At 38.5% G+C, this 17669-nt stretch overlaps 1 protein-coding gene across 6 annotated transcripts in view; it reads left to right on the top strand.

Moving 5' to 3' along the window:
* ESRP2 (epithelial splicing regulatory protein 2) overlaps nt 1–12542 on the top strand; it is a 47200-nt gene extending 34658 nt beyond the window's left edge. For 3 of the 6 annotated variants that reach the window (XM_076349334.1, XM_076349332.1, XM_076349333.1), the window contains exon 16: nt 11151–12542. In XM_076349334.1, coding sequence (XP_076205449.1) covers nt 11151–11309 — 159 coding nt within the window. In that variant the 3' untranslated portion in view covers nt 11310–12542. Of the gene's footprint in view, nt 1–1174; nt 1209–8086; nt 8199–11150 lie in introns of those variants that run through there. The other 3 variants (XM_076349336.1, XM_076349335.1, XM_076349337.1) reach the window with 2 other exon arrangements.
* Nucleotides 12543–17669: the final 5127 nt, after the last annotated feature.

Below are 17669 nucleotides of genomic sequence, written 5' to 3'. Positions count from 1 at the left end.
GGCTAACAGTGATATTGCTTATAAAGGGTAAGATGCAGATGGATTCTTTTTAATGCATAGCAGCAGTTAATACAAAACATTCAGGCATGGTATTTTTTTTTCTTTTGTTTCTTTAAGATTCTTAAAGGACAATGGGCTTTAATTTGTAGAGCCGGATGTCTGCTATGTAAATGAGTGTAGACTGAGAACAGATGCTTAAATGTATATGTTCCAGGTTTTGAGTATTTGGAAGATACAGTGCTCTACCTGTTGTGGCTTCTTTTCAAATGTTACATTTATGTTTGAAAGTGGTTTCGCATACTTGGTTTTTCAGTGGAAAAATTTGAAGGTTAGCTTATAAAAAGTGTGATGAATTTTGACGAAGAAACTAAATGTTGCTGTATTTTAGGGCTTTTTCTTCAACAGGTATTTCCAGAGTTCAAACCAAATTCAATTACTTGTGGCTTTCATGATTTCCAGACAAACAGTAGTAATCATTCATCTGTTGCTTAGCCATTGATATGTTACCTTTTGGTTTTTTCAACTGACTGGGGTTTTTGGCAGATGGATGGTAGGTGTATTAAAGCCTTAAGTGGGGAAGCCTATTTTCTAAATTGAAATTCAGGTAGAAGTGTAAGTGCACCATTGAAAAATGTGACCTGAACCTGTCTGTGCATAGAACAGGTCAGTGACAATGTCTAGCAGCTCGGTCTTCCACTAAATCTTCAGTTTAGTGAGTCTGGACTTTGGGTCTGGTGCTGAATTTGCCCTTTTCCTTGTTTCTGCATTTGGAGAGCAGTTCATAGTATTTGTATTGCACAATTAAATGTTTCAAATTAATAGAAGTTTTGCCACAAGGTGGAAACTATATTCTTCTGCTGCAACGTCCTGTCATCATCGGTTACTGTTATTAAATTGGTCACCTCTTTGATTTCTTTAGAAGATGTTGTCCAAATGAGATCGGGTTCAATATCTTATAAAGGAGCCAAGGAATTATTTTGAATTGTTCTTGGAATCCCGCATGTGGTAATGCTAGTTTTATACTCGCTCATTCCTTAGAGGGGAAAAAAGAGGTGGTGACTTACTGTATTGGGACAATATTATGTCTCTGGAGCAATAACTAATCTTTTTTTCTTTTATTCCTCCCCTTTCCTCTCTCCTCACATTATTTTTTCATTTTCTGCTGCTGCCCAAGGATTTATTGCACGATGCTTCTGCTCGTTTATAAAGTGAGCCCCTAATAATCGTCAGTGGTTTGGGCATGGTTTTAATCTCTGTATAACTAATTGATGTTGGTATTCAATGGTCTTCAATGTTGGTATTCTGGGAACCAGATCGGAGATGCTGAATTTGAAGGGTGATTTTTGTCTTTGTATGTCCTTGTCTGAAAGGAACAGGTTTTAAGTTTTAGCTCTTGCTTTATTCTCTTCTGTTTTCTTCCTTCAGTCTTCATGGGTTCCATATATTGCATGTATGCACATGTTGCTACTTAAGTGAAAGCACCTTTCATACCAGACCTGCCTCTTAAGAGATAGACTTTGCTTATCATGGGCTTCAACAAGCTGGTCTCAACATCAGTACATGCTTCTAATAACAAGTAGTGTAAAAATCTGCAGATCAGCATTTTAATTTTCAATTAATTTTATCAGTACTAGCCTCTTGTTTAGCGGTTCAGCAGCTTGATTTCTTCTTGTAGTTCTGCTTTCTTGTTTTTATTATTGAAAATTCCTTCCAGCTTGCATGTGTTTAATGTATGTTGCATTAAACAATCTTGAAAAACCTGTGAAGAATTTTAATAGTAAATCTTGGAGATGGTAATTTTCCCCATCACCTTTCTGTATAATATTGTGGTGTACTGTAATCTTCAAAAGAGCTAATATTAGTACTCTCTGGTTCAGTAAGTAATTCATGTTAAACTGCTTCTTAGTTGTACTGTAATGCAACAGGGCTATTGATTTGACTCCAATCATATACTGGATACATAGCTAAAGGATACTTAAAAAAACAACAACAAAGACCAAAACAACTAAAACCACAGCAGCAAAGACCACCACCATACAATTCAGATAGGACGATGGGATGACAGTAGTTGCTCTGACAGGTGCTAAAACACCAGCTGCTCAGCAGATGCTGGTCTTTGGGCATTATGTTGAAGTAAGGGGATCTATGGATGTTTACAGGAAACTTCCCTTATAATTTGAAAAATATGTGATTGTGAAGAGACCCTTCTAGAATTAAGAAAAATAATTCATATTTCAGATCCTATGGGGAAAATTTTGAGGAAGAAGTGGGGCAAAAATAGTCATTACATGCAACAGACTTTTCAGTGTTACTTTAGGCCATCACTCTGTACAGTTGTAGAAGCAGTGAGAGAAATTAGGTAAATAAGGAACAGGTGTAGTAGTTGGGTGATGAATTTATGTGAAGTTGTGTGTATCAGAACAAAATTTTTCACTAGAAAGTATTTTTCTTTATTTACTGGCTAAATCATCTATGGATTTTACTCTTTAGCCACTAAATGAATCAATAAGAAATATTTCTAGTCTCCAAATAATGACCTAACTTTTTTTTCCTTCTTATGAGAATTCAGGTTATTGCTAACATTGACAGAGTTGATATTCTGACAAGAACCGTTAGGTTTATGTACAAGTAGATGCAATTTAACTGTGCCAATGGTCTTACCTGACCAAAAGCTAGTTCACAACTGTCAGCTTAGCTTAGATTCAGCATGCATTTAGTAGTAGTTGCCTGGTTTCCTGGAGGTTGGCATGAATGTAAAGCGAACTCATGTCTGCCTGAAAAAGACCATGTGGATTAGTTCTTAGAAAGCAGACTTGCTATTTAGGTGTATGTTTCATTCAGGACTAGCAAAAAAATAAACTAGGAGAAGACTAAGATTTAGGGGCTACGATCACCATCTGACCTTTATTTTAAGCTTCCTGAATTTGCTGAAAAAGGCTAGGATGGAAATGGGACTTCTTTGTGTATGTGTTTTTATGTAGGAGAAGCTTAAAATAAATACTATTCTTTAAATCTGTACTGGGCTTAGGTGCCTTTTATCTGCAGCTAAAAAGAGCTTTTGCAGCATATTAATCCTCCAAGTCTTCAGAGACCCAGAATTCAAGGCTCATTGTTGGGAGCCGGGGGGAGGGTGGCTTGCGCTTAAAACAGTAATAAGGAAGTGAAGGGAAGTGGATGGATGGCTAAATTCCAAGGGCATTAACAGCATTTCTCTCTTGTATCAGGACAGCGGGCTTCATTGTTACCAACTTTTTAGGGATTAGGTTTTTTTTCTCCGAAATGCGTGCTTGAACAAAGAAGTATTCTCTATTTCCTATGGGTTCCTTTTGAAATCTGATGCTTCATAGTCTGAGAGGGATACCCTCTCGTAGTCTGTGTGCCAGTTCTAGGCATAGCACCTTCTGACTAGGGAAAGGAAGGGAAAGAGGATGTGGTAGAGGAAGAATTCCCACTTACTGGTGTTTGAAGTCATCTGACAATATAGACATCACTGTATGCTCATCCCCATGCACTCGGAATAGAGTATGCTGTTTGTTTTGCTTTATTCCTAAATTTATCTTCCACCTGGAAATGTTGCCTGTGTAGAGAAAGCATCTGTGAGACTGGGTCTAGTAAATCAATGGTTACTGTTTCTGTCTGTGGCCTCCCATGCTTGAAGCAGGAGACTTAAGTGGCATCATCTTCAAGCTGTGTTTTTGGGAACAGGCATTACGTATTTCACTATCTGTTCCACAAAACATTCAGGTTGTATCTGTTCCACAGAGCATTCAGGTGGTTGCCGGTGCTTGTATCAGCACTGTTAAGGTACAATTGATATACTTTGGTGGCAAAGCCAGTTTTAGGGTGTTTCTCCTGACTCTTGTGCCAAAGGTTACAGTTACCCAGTCATTAAATCAGATTCTACATTCCAGACTTACTATATCTAGACTTTTTTCCAAAGTCTGAGAGATGGATTTCTTCCCTTTGGGAACTGTTCTGTGATAGAGTTTATCAGTAGTTTAGGCTAGAATTGCAGCTGCAATCGTGAAGAGGCCATTTTGCCTATGATGTTTTCCTTTCCAGGTGGGAACTATTTTTAGCTTTCCTCTTGTTTTTTTCCCAGTTGGGCCATGTCTATATATACTTTCCAATTTTAATTTTGTTTTTAGCGATGGATTTTTTTTTTCCCCTAGATTACTTTGCATATGCTGTTTTAGACTGATCTTTGAATGTCCACTGTAGGAACTGCAAAAATGAAATGGAAATCAATGTCTTGCTGTTTAGTGACCTGGTTAAATCTGTGCACAGTCTGGGAGGGGACAAGGACAGTCCCATATTCCTCTCAACGTAGCAGGTATTCCTGGAAGAAATAAAATAGCTTGAAGAAAAAAACAAACAACGCATGTGCAAGGACAAGAGTGTAGTATACTACCTCTTTATTAACCACTCTGTCTCCGATTCCTATCGTCTTAAAAAGTTTTGCACTGCAGTAGGCGTAGCAGATAGTCTGTCTGAGAGATGCTACCATACTGGAGGTAATTGTTGGTCAGATATTGTTGTCTCCTTTAGGAGAGAGGAGTTAGTGTTATTTAATATACACCTGTCACTTATTATATAGTCTATTGCAACATATTATTTAATATTTAAACCCATGTATATTAAATAACACATTATAATATCTCTGCCATTTCAAATGTTCATACCTAGAAAGGTATTTACCTTACACTTGTAAGGTAAACCGCTGACTCTGTAAAGAAGCAACGTGTCCTTCAAGAAACATCATTTTGCCATTATTAACAGACATGTCTTAAGCTATAAAAGTCCCCAGTGTCATAGGGGAGGTAACAACAAGAAGAACGTAGGGAACAGGAAACAGCATTCTTCACTATTCAATGTAATCTCTGTTCCAGTCAGCTGTGTTTTTTTCCCCAGTATATATGCATATTCTTCCTGCCGCCTTGCAGCCTGCCATAGAGCTAATCGTTGACCCCAGAATCTTATTTAGTAACCATTTGCAAAGGTTCCGTTTTGCTCCCTTCTCCTAGGTTAAGTTCTAAATGCAAACCTTATCCCATACCTAGTTTCCATCTTTCTTGATCCTAGCTCCCATCTCTGATCGTTGGAAGAAGTCGGTATAGCACCAGCGCATACGCTGAGAACCATATCTTGATTCCTTAACTCTGAGGCTGACTTTTCTAATGGAGTTCTTTATTTAACAATGGTATTCTGTGCGATCTTCCTTACTAGACTAAGCTAGACTTCTTGATGTCTACTTCAGGGGGAAAAGAGAAATTGCATTATTGTCTGAATTTATTTCTGCATTCTCCTTCAGTCATTCTAGGTTATAGGTCTCCCCTGCTCATCATCTATGAGCGTATCCAATTTAATAGGATGAGATGAAGGACAACTTTGATAGAGATTGTATTTCCTAGATTAAGTAATGGCTTAAAAAGCAAGATTTGTTACTGCGTCCTTCCAGTAGACCACTATATTTTAATGCTACTGTTGACATACTGAGAGTAAGTGGAAACCCCTGGGTGATCACAGAATCTTTTAGGTTGGAAGGGGAGTCCAACCCCCCAAGAGCTGTGAGCTCAAAGGGAGGAGGTGGGAAGGCAGCAGCTCTGAGGAAGGAGTCTGTGTTTCAGTTCAGAGAAGAGAGGAAGGTGGGAATGAGATGATAGTGGGATAAGAGGAGGGTAGTGGGGGCACTAACAGTGAGGTCTGCTTTTAATTTTATTTCACTTACATTTAAGGGGAACTATTGCAGTATTTGGTAACTTCTTACCAGTTACTTGTGTGTTAAGGGTAGGATTTGAAAATACAATGTGAAGTTTCATATTGTCTCTGTATTGTCATACTGTCTCAGGTCTCAATAGCATTTATACAGGAAACAAACTGCTAGAATCTAGCTCAGTGAACTTGCAACTGGTTATACTGGGGGTTTAAATCACTAGGTGGTATTTTTCAAATCTAAATGGAAGCAGAATTTGGTCTACTGCATTGCAGGTGAAGCTGGCAAAACTGTATTTCCATTTTGAGCAATGAGTTTATGGGTTCACCCTTGGCTTTACACTGTTTATCCTGCGTGATTGGATGTTTTTGTTTTGTTCTTACGGGTTTCTGAAATGCAGACAGAATTAGAAGTGTTCATGATCATATACTTCCTCAGGCAAGTTAGGGTAGTTTCCGTTTCATTCACAGGGAATAAGAATTCCCCCACTTTATTTCCCAGCTTGGCTTGCAGTACTACTTTTTGAAATCTGTAAGTTTGAAGAATTTATTGTTCCGCGACTTCTGTTTTAATTAACTGCAGTCTCTTACTTATGTTTCTTGTGATTAGAAGTTGCTTCTATTGCTAGGTATTTTGATTTTTTTTTTTTTTTTTTCTTCCTTTCTTTCTTTCTTTAGGCCTAGGCCTAAGCTCTGGCAACTTTGACATTTCTGTGCAGGGTAGTTTTCCCACTTTCATGGTTTTTCTTATTGTTTATGCATTTCAAGTGTAACCTTTTAAACACTGTCCCTCACAAGAGACTATAGACCTTTACCTACTGTACATCTACTGATAATCTAAAGTATGTACTATCTTGAGACATTCCTTCCAAAGAGTAAACATACATTTTGTAGATTTGTTTCAAGGGCAGGTCTGGGAACTGATAAATCTAATATTTGCACGGTCTGGTTGCCCTGGCAGGGACTATCTAGAAAATACTTCTTATATTTGTCTTTTACTTAATGGCATGGGTCTAGATGTGAAGGTGGCTAGAATTCAGTAGTAAAAATTCTGGGAGGTTCTTTTCTTTTACGTTCTCTGGGCTCTTGGTTATTGTTCTCTGTGGAAGGTGTATACTGTGATGAATGTTTTTTTTCTTTTCAACTTCACTTTGGATGGATACAATGTGTCCTGTATGCCCAAATATAATAACTTTTTCTCCCTAAGCTGGCAGGAGACTTTTTGTATTATAGGAATATCAAAGGAAGGCAGCATAGTATGTCTACATTGTGTGCATTTGGCAATTCTCTAAAATGTTAGTGCAAAACAGCCATTTTGGGGGAGACAGGAAACGCTTCTTGCCACTGAAAGGATATTCTATAACTTGGGTTATGCTAAACATTTTGTCTTCTGGATTACAGGAGCCACTCCAGTAGTCTCTGTAGCATGTGCAGGTATGCTCAGTCCCTTTCCAGGATATGTAATTTTGGAAAGACTGAGATAAATACAAAACAATGTTTCATATTCCCCAAGATCTGTTTACTGACTATAGGTTTCATATTTGTACCAGGCCCTCCAATAGTATGCATGATTACTTTTCAGATTCAGGATCTCAAATATTTCTTAGATCTGATCCACATGTGGGGTTTTTTGTTTTAATTTGTTGGTGTGACTGTACTGTACAGTCACTTTTTATCTTAATATTCTTCTACTACAGACCTATCATGACGCAGTTACACTGTATAGTTTATTTCTTTTTCCTATATGGAAATATACTATGCTATTATAAATGCTATTTTATCTTCTAAGTGCATTCATGCTGAGACATTGTTTTTCTTTAACTACACTGGTGTAGTCCATGTAAGTCTATTATATGCAGCTAAAGTGTTTATCACTCAACCCTAGAGAAGCTGCAGTTTATTTCCATGACTCCATAAGAGATCTGAATGAGATCCATACGCTTCTTCTAATCCCCCACTTCAGTATGCATGCTGGAAGATGCTCATCTGTTCCAGTGAGAGTCATTACTGGAAGCATGATTATGCAAACTTAAGAGTTTTGTTACCTGATGCTGCCGTCTCATGAGTAGAAGGAAAAAAAGGAGCATTTCATTGTCTAAACTATTTTCGTTCCTTGATAAGGAACAGTTCAAATACACAGTTTAGAATATTCCCCACATGTGTTTACTTTAAATCTATTTCTACAACCGGTAATTCAGTTGATGGTTTGTTTTTTTTTTTTACCTTGCATAAAAATAGTGTCTGTCAAATTCACTGTCTCCTGCCAGTTATTATAGCTGCTCTTAATTATGGTTGCAAATGATCGTCTGTGTGGCTTGCTGTACCAGATCTGTTCCTCTGTTGCTGATTATCATATATCACACTTGTACTGTAGTATGCACCTGATGACTACAATGGCCTTATTCAGCTGAGCGATCAAGCAAGGAGTGTGTTACAAGCACCGAAAGAGTGGGTCTGTTTGTAACTCTTTGTAACTTCTGAAGAAGGTAAGATGCGACTGGCAGAAACTGGGTCTCCAGTGGTGAATGGGAAGGGAAGGAAGGGCTTGGTGATACAGTTTTTTGCTTATGGCTTTTTCCTCTTCTTAGCTTGCGTTGGCATCCTTGCTTTAACCTTTCTGCTTTTGTCCTATTAAAAAAAATCAACTAACCAAAGAAATAGGCCGATTGTGATCTGTAATTCATGGGATAGCAGCGGTGGAGGTCGTGTGGTTGCCTGGTTCTGCTCAGATGGTGTGTTAAACTTCCAGAAGGGTTTATTAGTGTTTGTTTCTCATGTGAAGCTTTCAGTCCAATACTTTATTTTTAGCATAGCAGAAGATGATTTTTTCTTGATATGGCTACAAAGGGCACACAAATGTATGTGCAAAAAACCCCAAACCTCTCGCTTTCTCTTGTCTGTATCACATAGCTGTCTAGAGATTAATTTCTCTGTTTCTTGATCTCCCTAATGCAATGTGAACTATTACTTTTTTTTTTAGAATAGGTTTCTTTGGTATAGTAGCTTTCTAATGCAACTAACTAAATTTGCTAATGGTAAACTTCCCTGCATTTTGGGCACTACCACATAATTCTTAAAGAAGTTTTGTTGTGACCTATGTGGAGTTTGTGACTTCCCAATACCATTGCATTCCATTCAAAATGCTACTGATTAGTTACTATGTTTTTTTTTCTCCTTAAAAAAACCACACAAAACTCTCAATACAAAAAATGGCAATCAAATACTGTGCCTTGATAGAAGTACCTTCACAGATAAAGCTACCTTCACATAATCGCTATCAACTCAGTTGTTTTCAGATTAGTTGGTTTCTCATGATACTGTTAGATCTGCTGAGGAGAAGATAGATTAGAGGCTGCATGGTCTGGTGATGTACAGAAGAACACCCATTATTATTCTGAGCATTTCCATATTTATGTGACCTTGGACAACCTGTTTAGTGCTCTCGTTTTACCCAGATTAACTGGAAAACTGGATCAGCAATAGGGTTCTATGTGTGAGATGGAAAGAGTCTTTGACTAGAAAATAATTTGTAGAGTAGCTCATCCTGAATTCCAAACAGTCCAAAGTAGTATCATACAGATACCACTCCTTTTAGAACAAAACATCCAGAAAAAAATATTTGTATGGATTTGAATCTATATTTTAAAAAAAGTTCATAAAGAAAATATATTTCTATCCATAAATCTGTATAAATTAGAACCTAAAACTAGTGTGTCTTAAAATGAAACTGAAGGGTTTTATGTAACCCTTTCAATTATGTTGCTTGCAGAATGCGTAGATTTCTCTGCTAACTTTCTATGCAACTCTTATAACGTGAATTTCTAGATCCTTGCCCTGGTATTACGCCAAGGCTGCTAATTAAACTACTTTTTAAAGCTCTCCTCTGTGCTCTGAGGACTAACTGTGCTCCATGTGTGTTTTCAGCTGACTCTGAACTGCAATATTAAACTTACATTCAGGACCGATGTGCTAAATGACTTGATCCCATATGGATTAACAGCAAAGAGCTGGTTTAGAGCAGACCATCGTTTAGCTCAGATTTGCAGCTCAACCCAAACTGTGTACAACTTTCTCTGAGCACAGTGTTATTCTGAAATAAACCAAGATTACTTCCAAACCTGAACTGGGCTTCAGACATGATGGTTTTTTGTCTTTTGAATTTCTTTCTGCATGCTATTTCTTGACTAACTTTAGTTCTGTGAGAAGAAATGATATGAAGTCTGTACTAACTGTCGTATACATGCTTTTAGTTTCTGAAGTGTACCGTTGCTTATGTCTTAAGAATACTTTTAGTGCCTGCTAAGTGGGTGAGTGAAGCTCTGGCATGTACTTGCTATATTTTCATATGTTTGAATGTAAAGCTGATCAGAAACTGTTGCTGATAATAACTGAGAAGTCTGATATTTCTTGCTGTATACCAGGCATGCATGAATTCTACAAAAAGTGAAACTCTTAAATATTTTAACCTTTTATAAAATCATGAGGACATATGTCACATGAACTTAACTTGAATTGGGTTAATACTCATAAAACTGGTTGGTTTTCCAGCATAGACCATATGTTTTGTCTGGCACTGATTTCTCCAACAAACTAACCTTGTTTGCTGAGCTTTTGATCCTTCAACCTTTGGTTTTGAAACTTCACTGAGATCCATTTCTATCCAACTAATAGGGCTTCCAAACTTAGCAGGACTTCCAGCATGTTGTGAGAAATGGCTGGGGTACCATAGGGCAGAGAGAGATGTCTGCTTTAAACTCAGCATTTTGAAACTGCCTTTTAAGAATTCACAAGGGCCAATGCACTCCAAAGTAAATCAACTCCAACGACTAAATAATCTCATTTGCTATCCTGCTTTTTTCTTAGCCTAGTTAAAATTACAATAAAGGTTTCTTTAATTCAGTTGGACTGCACCAAATTTTACTTTGTTTTACTGAACAATCTTTCTTGCACTGTATACCTGTGTTAAGTTCAGCTCATCCTCCTAACGCAGAACTCTCATACAGCTGTATCTTTTTTCTTTTTTTAAACTTTGCATGTGAGTATTCACATGCCTTATAGCCTTTGTTGCTTGGCCAGTAGTCCACATAGTACAAGAATTATTCACTGAATGCCTGGACTTTCTTGCTCCATTTACCCTTTATTAACATCTAAGTCTTTCTTTTCTTGTCAACCTTTAATCTGAATTACTTCTCTAGCAAAATCTTTGCATGGAATTATGTCTACATCATTCTGTTCAGCACAGCAGCAGAGTAAGAGCTGCTGCTGTTCTCCAAGCCAAGCTTTTAATCTTTGGTCCCTTCTCCTTCCTATTCTCACATCCCAAATCTTTTCGCCACAGACACAGGAGTGGAGTGAACCAGATGCGCAGCATTAGAAACTGCATTTCCAGGTGTGGTCTCTAGTCTTAATATCTTTTTTTTTCTTTTGTCTTCTTGCAGCTCCACGCAGATTCGATCCTCGTGCTTTACAACTTTAGTGGCCAGCCCAGTGGAGAGGCATTGGTGACTTTTCCAAGCCTGGATCTAGCTAAGAAAGCAGTGGCTGAGAAAAACGGACAGCTCCTGGGAAGCCGCTATGTAGAACTGTACTTGGTCTAACTAAACACTCTTTGGGGGATGGGGAAAGAATGTCGCACTAAACACCGTGCCTTTTGCAAAATAAGTCTTCCCTTGCCACCCAGGCAGCAGCAAGTATGCCTTTTCAGCATAATATGTTGGAATATAGAGTGGTACGTGTCCTGTATTTAATTTGAAAAATGGCGTATCCTATGCCAAAGATAAAGTGAAACCAAAAATTACGCAGTTAATTTACTTAATTTCTAATGTACTTGTTTAAAAATAAGCAAACCCACTCCTGGCATCTAGTTAATTCTGAAGACAATCTAATAGCACTTCAGCTATCGCAGCCATGGGAGAAACCTGTCCAGTAGCATTTGAAGTGGAAAGCGAAGCTTGAGTCATTCAGATTCTTCTGTGTTTAGTTTTTAAGAGTTTACACTTGACAAAGTGTCTGTTTTTTGTAGAGTTTAAATGTCTTTAGAAAGGTCTTTTGGAATGCATAGCTTTCCCAGTTCAAAGCATAGATCATATTGATTTTGGTTTTTGTTTTGTTCTTGACTGGAAAATACCAGGATGCTGGACCACAAATGCAATTGTGCTTTCTCATGTTTTCATTGCGCATTGTTTTGCAAAAGCCATATTTGTCTTTCTTACCAATGTACTGCTGCCAATGTGTAAAGCAAAAAAATAAAAACAACGGCAAAACCAGGAGAATCCTCCCTGCCCACTGATAACTCCCTGCCCCCAGCCCCAAACTTTTAATCTCTACAGGACAAAAATGGCACATAAACCTGAGTACTAATAAGTTATATTTTTTTATTTAAGCATAATAGCTTTCAGATACTGTATTAAAGATTTTGCTCTAGTTTATGTGCATGCAATTTGTTTACATCTTTAAACGACTTTATTTGTATATTACGAAACAAGATATGTTGAAATCTAAATCCTCTAGTGCATGCTTTTTTCTTTTTCCTTGTGTGTGTATATACATAAGCTAGAAGAAGTACTTTTACGTCATGTAGCATGTGTTTAAAAAAAAGACATCTGCTGTAGAAGCACTAAATGACTTTGTTTTTACTGTGCCTTACTTCAAAACCATTCCAAGTGCAATACCAGCAGAGCAAAATGTAATGAATCCTGTTGTGACATGTTCATGGATGTCTGAATTGATTTTTTTTTTTGTTAGTGTACAATTTGAGTTGTACTTAAAAGAACTGAATGATGTATGCTTCTTTATATTACAACAAATAAAAGAGATGCTTACGACGTGTATTGGCTTTTGAAAGTAACCTGTGCTTTGTTTTAATGTATTTTCATGGGGCATCATTCTCTGATAAATAACCTTTTACTCATTTTTTTCTCCTAGATTTAGGTAAGCATATGTACTTGTGAAAGTGGTGTGATTTTTCTTTTTTTTTTCTTTTTGCATGTGCTGGTAAGTCAGAAATATGCATGATATATATTTCTCTTGTAGTGGAACGCTTTTTAGGCAATGTGATGTAACTGTTCACGTGCTTAGTTCTCTGCTTCTGGTGCCAGAGGAAACAAAGTATTGAACTTGAAATTGTGTTCATGTTTGGATTTAATTGGCCTAATGGGTCACTCCCTTTTCTGTGCAACGCAAAATGCTACGTTTGTGTCACAATGGAGCCAGACAAACTTTCAGTAGTAAAAATGGAGAGGGCAAAAAAAATCATATTAAAACAATGTTTGTTTCTAGTCAGAAGCATCCCATGCCAGTTGCCCTTTCATCATTAGAACCTCCCATCTGAAGTTTTATCACAGTCAGGTGGGATTGGAGAGAAAGTTTTTTCATTATTTTAAAGTGGGACTGTTTAAATTAATCTGTTTCCAAGATTTGTCTTGGCGAATGCTACCAAAAATCTTACTCTTAAAGTAATGCTAGAGAGGACTGCACCATTATAATTAATGTTCTGATTGTGCCTGTGAGGAGAATGCTTCTCCCTTCTAAAATTTTCATCTCTATCCTGAGCAATACAGTACCTATGCTGTTGTAGCTACCAGTCCACACTGTTACATTCTGCCATGGTCCAGCTGGTCACCTCTTGGTTACGTCTTTGCAATCAGTGGAAACATCTTATTTTTCTCTTAATAGCTTGTATGGAACTTTTGGTTTTCTGTTAGCTAAAATGATGCTTAATCTCCTAAAAGCATATAGTCTTTTTACAGCTCCTTCTGTTGTTGTTTATACATGATTTGTGCCGCCTTTGGCCGGCTGGGAAAGCTGAGCCGGGGCTGGAATGGAGCACCTCAAGTAACACATCAGCCATGTTTTAGATGTACACATTCCCCTTGCTCTTTAACACCTTTATGGTTTAGTCAACAATGATCATAGCTTAAAACTTTTAAGTGTAGTCCCATGCTAACATGAACTGAAATTAGTAGCAGACTCTGCCATGTGCAAAGTCTGTGTCTAGCTATCTATTAAAAAAAGAAGTTTAGCTATCACCAACTGCTGTTTTAATCCCTGTTTAGCATGAGATGGTGGAAAGTAGTTACAGAAATTGAATTTGGATGTTTCAGGCTGTGTGTTTGTATAAAAGCTAACACGTGGGCCGTGTGAGTAGTGTACTTTTTTTTTTTTTTGAAGTTATCTCTGCAAAACAACCGCAAGGGCAGCGATAGCATTTTGGTTAGACCAGGGACCCCCAGGTGGGCGTCTGACAACAGGCCAGACCTGGAGACACTCTTACTCTGAACTTTCTTGCTTCTATTGAAAACTCTGTGGTCTCGTCTAAAGGAAACATGAAAGAAAAATAATAGTAAAAGACTAAACAGTGGAATAGCTCACTTAAATGCATATTGCTCCAGTCTTTAAAAAAATAATAATAAAGTATGCCTCCCCCACGGCCCATCCCTGAGCAGTGCTGCGCTGCTGCTGGCCTTGTTTTGGGGCATGGGGGGTGAGTGGGGAAGGCAGGCCCTTCTGCTGCACCTGCCAGGGGCCCCTGGCTGGGCCGCGGTGCCCCCCTCCCGGGTGGGGCCGGCGGCTGGCGCTGCCCAGGCCCGCCCGCGCTGCTGTTGCTGCCCTCAGCTGTGTGGGGCCCGCAGTGACCGGCCCCTCCCGGCGACCGCGGCTTGCCTGGGCACCCAAGCCACTGTGACATTAAAAGCGAAGGAGGCCTTCACCTGCCGCCTGGCGTTTTACCCTTTTTTCGCGGTAAAAACGAGACGGGCCCGTGGCAGAGCGGTTTCCCTGGGGGGTCGGCTCCAGGGCTGGGGGGGACAGAGGAGCCCGATCACAGCAGGTGGCTGTGGCCCCGGAGGGCCCGTCTCCCCGCCATGTCAGAGGGCATGTCGGCCTCCCTCCACCACGTCCTGAGACCTGACATCTGATTGCAAACATTTTTTTCCCTAGCCACTGGCACAACCAGACTGTCTTCGCAGCTGGCATTTGACGTTTTCTTGCAACAGGCTAAGGAACAAATCCCACCAGTTAGGCCCTCCTTTCCTGGCCTGGGGGACGCGGCCCAGCAGACGGGCTCCCCCTGAGGGTTTATGTGGCTCAGCTGTGAGAGGGGGGAGTCGGCTCTGAGGCCAGGAGGAGGGGCTGTGTTGAGGCAGATAAATTTTGAATGTTGGAGGCCTCAGGTATGGCAGGTAACTTCTGGAAGTAAAGGTGTGCTTACATTTCTACTTTAGCCGTGCTCTCGAAGCAGCGTGCACCAGAAATAACGTCGGTTTGGAGCTGCTTACTTGCCATCTGGCAGTAGAGGCTTTATAGCTGATGAGCTGGATTTGAAATCCAAGAGTTCTCCTTTACAAATGGGACATAAACAGTTGCATCACATGTCTTTGAATGATAGCGTACGTCACTGGAGAAGGCTGGGAACTTGGGGTAAGGCCTAAATATTCTTTATTTTCTTCAGTGTATACATTTATTCCTTGCAATTGAATTGTTAGATCATGCCATGTTGCAGAAGCCACATCAAAGGGATTGCTGTCTTTACGTGCATGTGGTTTAATGGAATAAGAAGAATAAATACAGAAACTGTTAAATTTTAACTGTTCCACCAAAGAAGTGAAGTTTGGGAAAGAACTGTGATTTGACCGTTACTGTTGTTAAAGAAAGGGTCCTCCCACTCTGTCATCAGCCACAAAACTTCTTTCTCAAAAAGAAGCTTAATCTGTGCTCACAATCAGCAAAATGCCTTACCTGCACTTGTATTGCCATACTATATAATTGAAGAACAGAATTAGCATTGTTTGTATTTTGCTTCTTAGCTTCATGCTTCTGATAGTGCTAGTTTGGAGATGATACCTTTACTCATGTATTTCTGCTCCCATTCTCTTGATACTGATAGTTTTACCTAGAAATTATTTATATCTTGGTCATCCCATGGGGTGTTCCTCCCTGGTTTAGAGAGAAGATAGCTTATTCTTACTACTTTTATTTGAGGTTAGGTGAGACTGAAGAGTTTGAAATGGCTGTTCTCTATTTTAATAGTTGCAGCTGTGTTTCCAGATCAGGTGTTTTGTGTTGGAATTTCTTCATTTGCAGAGCAGACTCACACTAGACAGGCTTATAAGTTTTGCTTGTTTATATGAACTAAGATATTGTCAACAAACTTTTGTTAGTGAAACTCAATTCCTGATTTTTTTTAAAAGAAAAAAAGCCTTTCAACACCTTCATTTTTGAAATAATATTTGTTTCATTTCAGTCAGTTAAAATGAATTACAAGACTTGCTGTTTAACCAGTTGCATCCTGTTTTGTATAGATCTGTATTTGACAAAGTTCGTGGTAATGAATTTTGAGTTTACCACTTACAGTATCTTCTAAAAGCTAATTGCATCTAAAGATAGCCTGAAATATTCTAAAGCAGAAAACTCTCCTGATATGTACTAAGGTTTGCCAGTAGTCAATTTAAAACTTTGTCCTTTTTAGACCTACTTGTTATATGGATTTTTAAAAAGCAAACCCAAAATAAACCAGAGGCCTGATTTTTTTTTTTTTAATATATAATCAGGTGAGGGCTATTATATTATTTAGCTGGATATGCAGTTAGACAATGTAAATATTCAAATAAAGATGATGGTATGTTAATCTAGACTTGCCAATTGCTCTTTCTTATATTGGTGTGTTACTATATTCCTTTTTCATTTTACTTTATATACTTGATTTTTTAAAAACTGTCTAGCTATTTGATGTTGCTTTCTGTGTGCTTGCTGATAATAAAAAGCAGAGTTTAAATACGATGCCTTCTCCTCTGTAAACATTACTAAAGTACTGCTATGAGCATCTATTTAATGTTAGCTGGGTCTTTGAGAGAATATCTTTTGCTGTGGGTTGGGTGGGTTTTGGGTTTTTTTTTTTTTGTAATCTTTATTTAGTGGCAGGAGTAGGAGTTTTTAGGTTTGTCAGAAGCATCAGTGGATTTTTAGTTTGGTGTCGTAATTTTGTTAAACTGTTGATTTGGTGTTTACTGCCTACATTAATCTTTGCTACCAGTAGATGTCCCCTTTCGATCAGGGTTTGCAAGTACTTGAACTACAAATGCTTGGGGGCCTGGAGTTTCGTTGTTAGCAACTGCAGTAGAAGCTTCTGCATACCAGTGTCAGTAAATAAGCTGATGTCCATTAGTCTTAAAATCGGAGGTCATTATGTTTCCCGTAAAACAGTTAATATATATTTTTTTAATTTTGTTCTTGTTTTTCTATTTTAAATGTTTTCTGTGAAGAGTGGTACGTTCATTGATATTTGATAGGGTTGTTTTGAAATGTACAAATTTATTTCAAATTGTGAAAATTACAGTAGTATCTGACTATTTAGTTGGAAAAACAAACTTTTAAAAATTGCTCTGCAAAAAGAAATCATTAAAATATCTAACAGAAATCCAGTGGAAATGGTTGGACAAAAGCAGTGCTTTAAGTGTGACCCCAATGTGAACATACTATTTTAGAACATAAGAAACTATGGGACCAAGAAACGAAAGCAAAATGACTCTTTAGTCTTCTGGCTTTAAGAAAGAAAAAATTTATACCAATAGCATAAAGTTAAGGGTTTGCGACCGATTAAATTTGATGATTTACTTGCTCTTGGCCTTGTGGTTGGTTCTTGTGCAGTATAACGGCCTCAGTATTGGCAGGGTTTCTCTTTGAGATGTGGTGACTTTCTCAAGCTGCTTGTTCAGCTCCTCATTGCTGGGGGTTGTAAACTACTGTTGGCAGAGAGCAAATGTTCTTGTTGTTTTGGATCCTGTTTCCAGCCTACTCCAGATCCACAGCTGCTGGATATCCTGGCACGGTGGCCAGATATACAGGGGCAACAGTAACTGCCCTCCTCCTGACGCTGCCTTTGCAGAGCAGGCTGTGCACATGGCTGTGAGGGAGCTGGAGCTCAGCATGAGGAGAACCAGACTTGATATTTACTTTGCCCC

This window comes from Aptenodytes patagonicus, chromosome 11 (assembly GCF_965638725.1).
Source record: "Aptenodytes patagonicus chromosome 11, bAptPat1.pri.cur, whole genome shotgun sequence".
Taxonomy (NCBI): Eukaryota; Metazoa; Chordata; class Aves; order Sphenisciformes; family Spheniscidae; genus Aptenodytes; species Aptenodytes patagonicus.
Note: the sequence above shows the minus strand (reverse complement) of the source record. Positions and strands in the feature narration are given on the sequence as shown.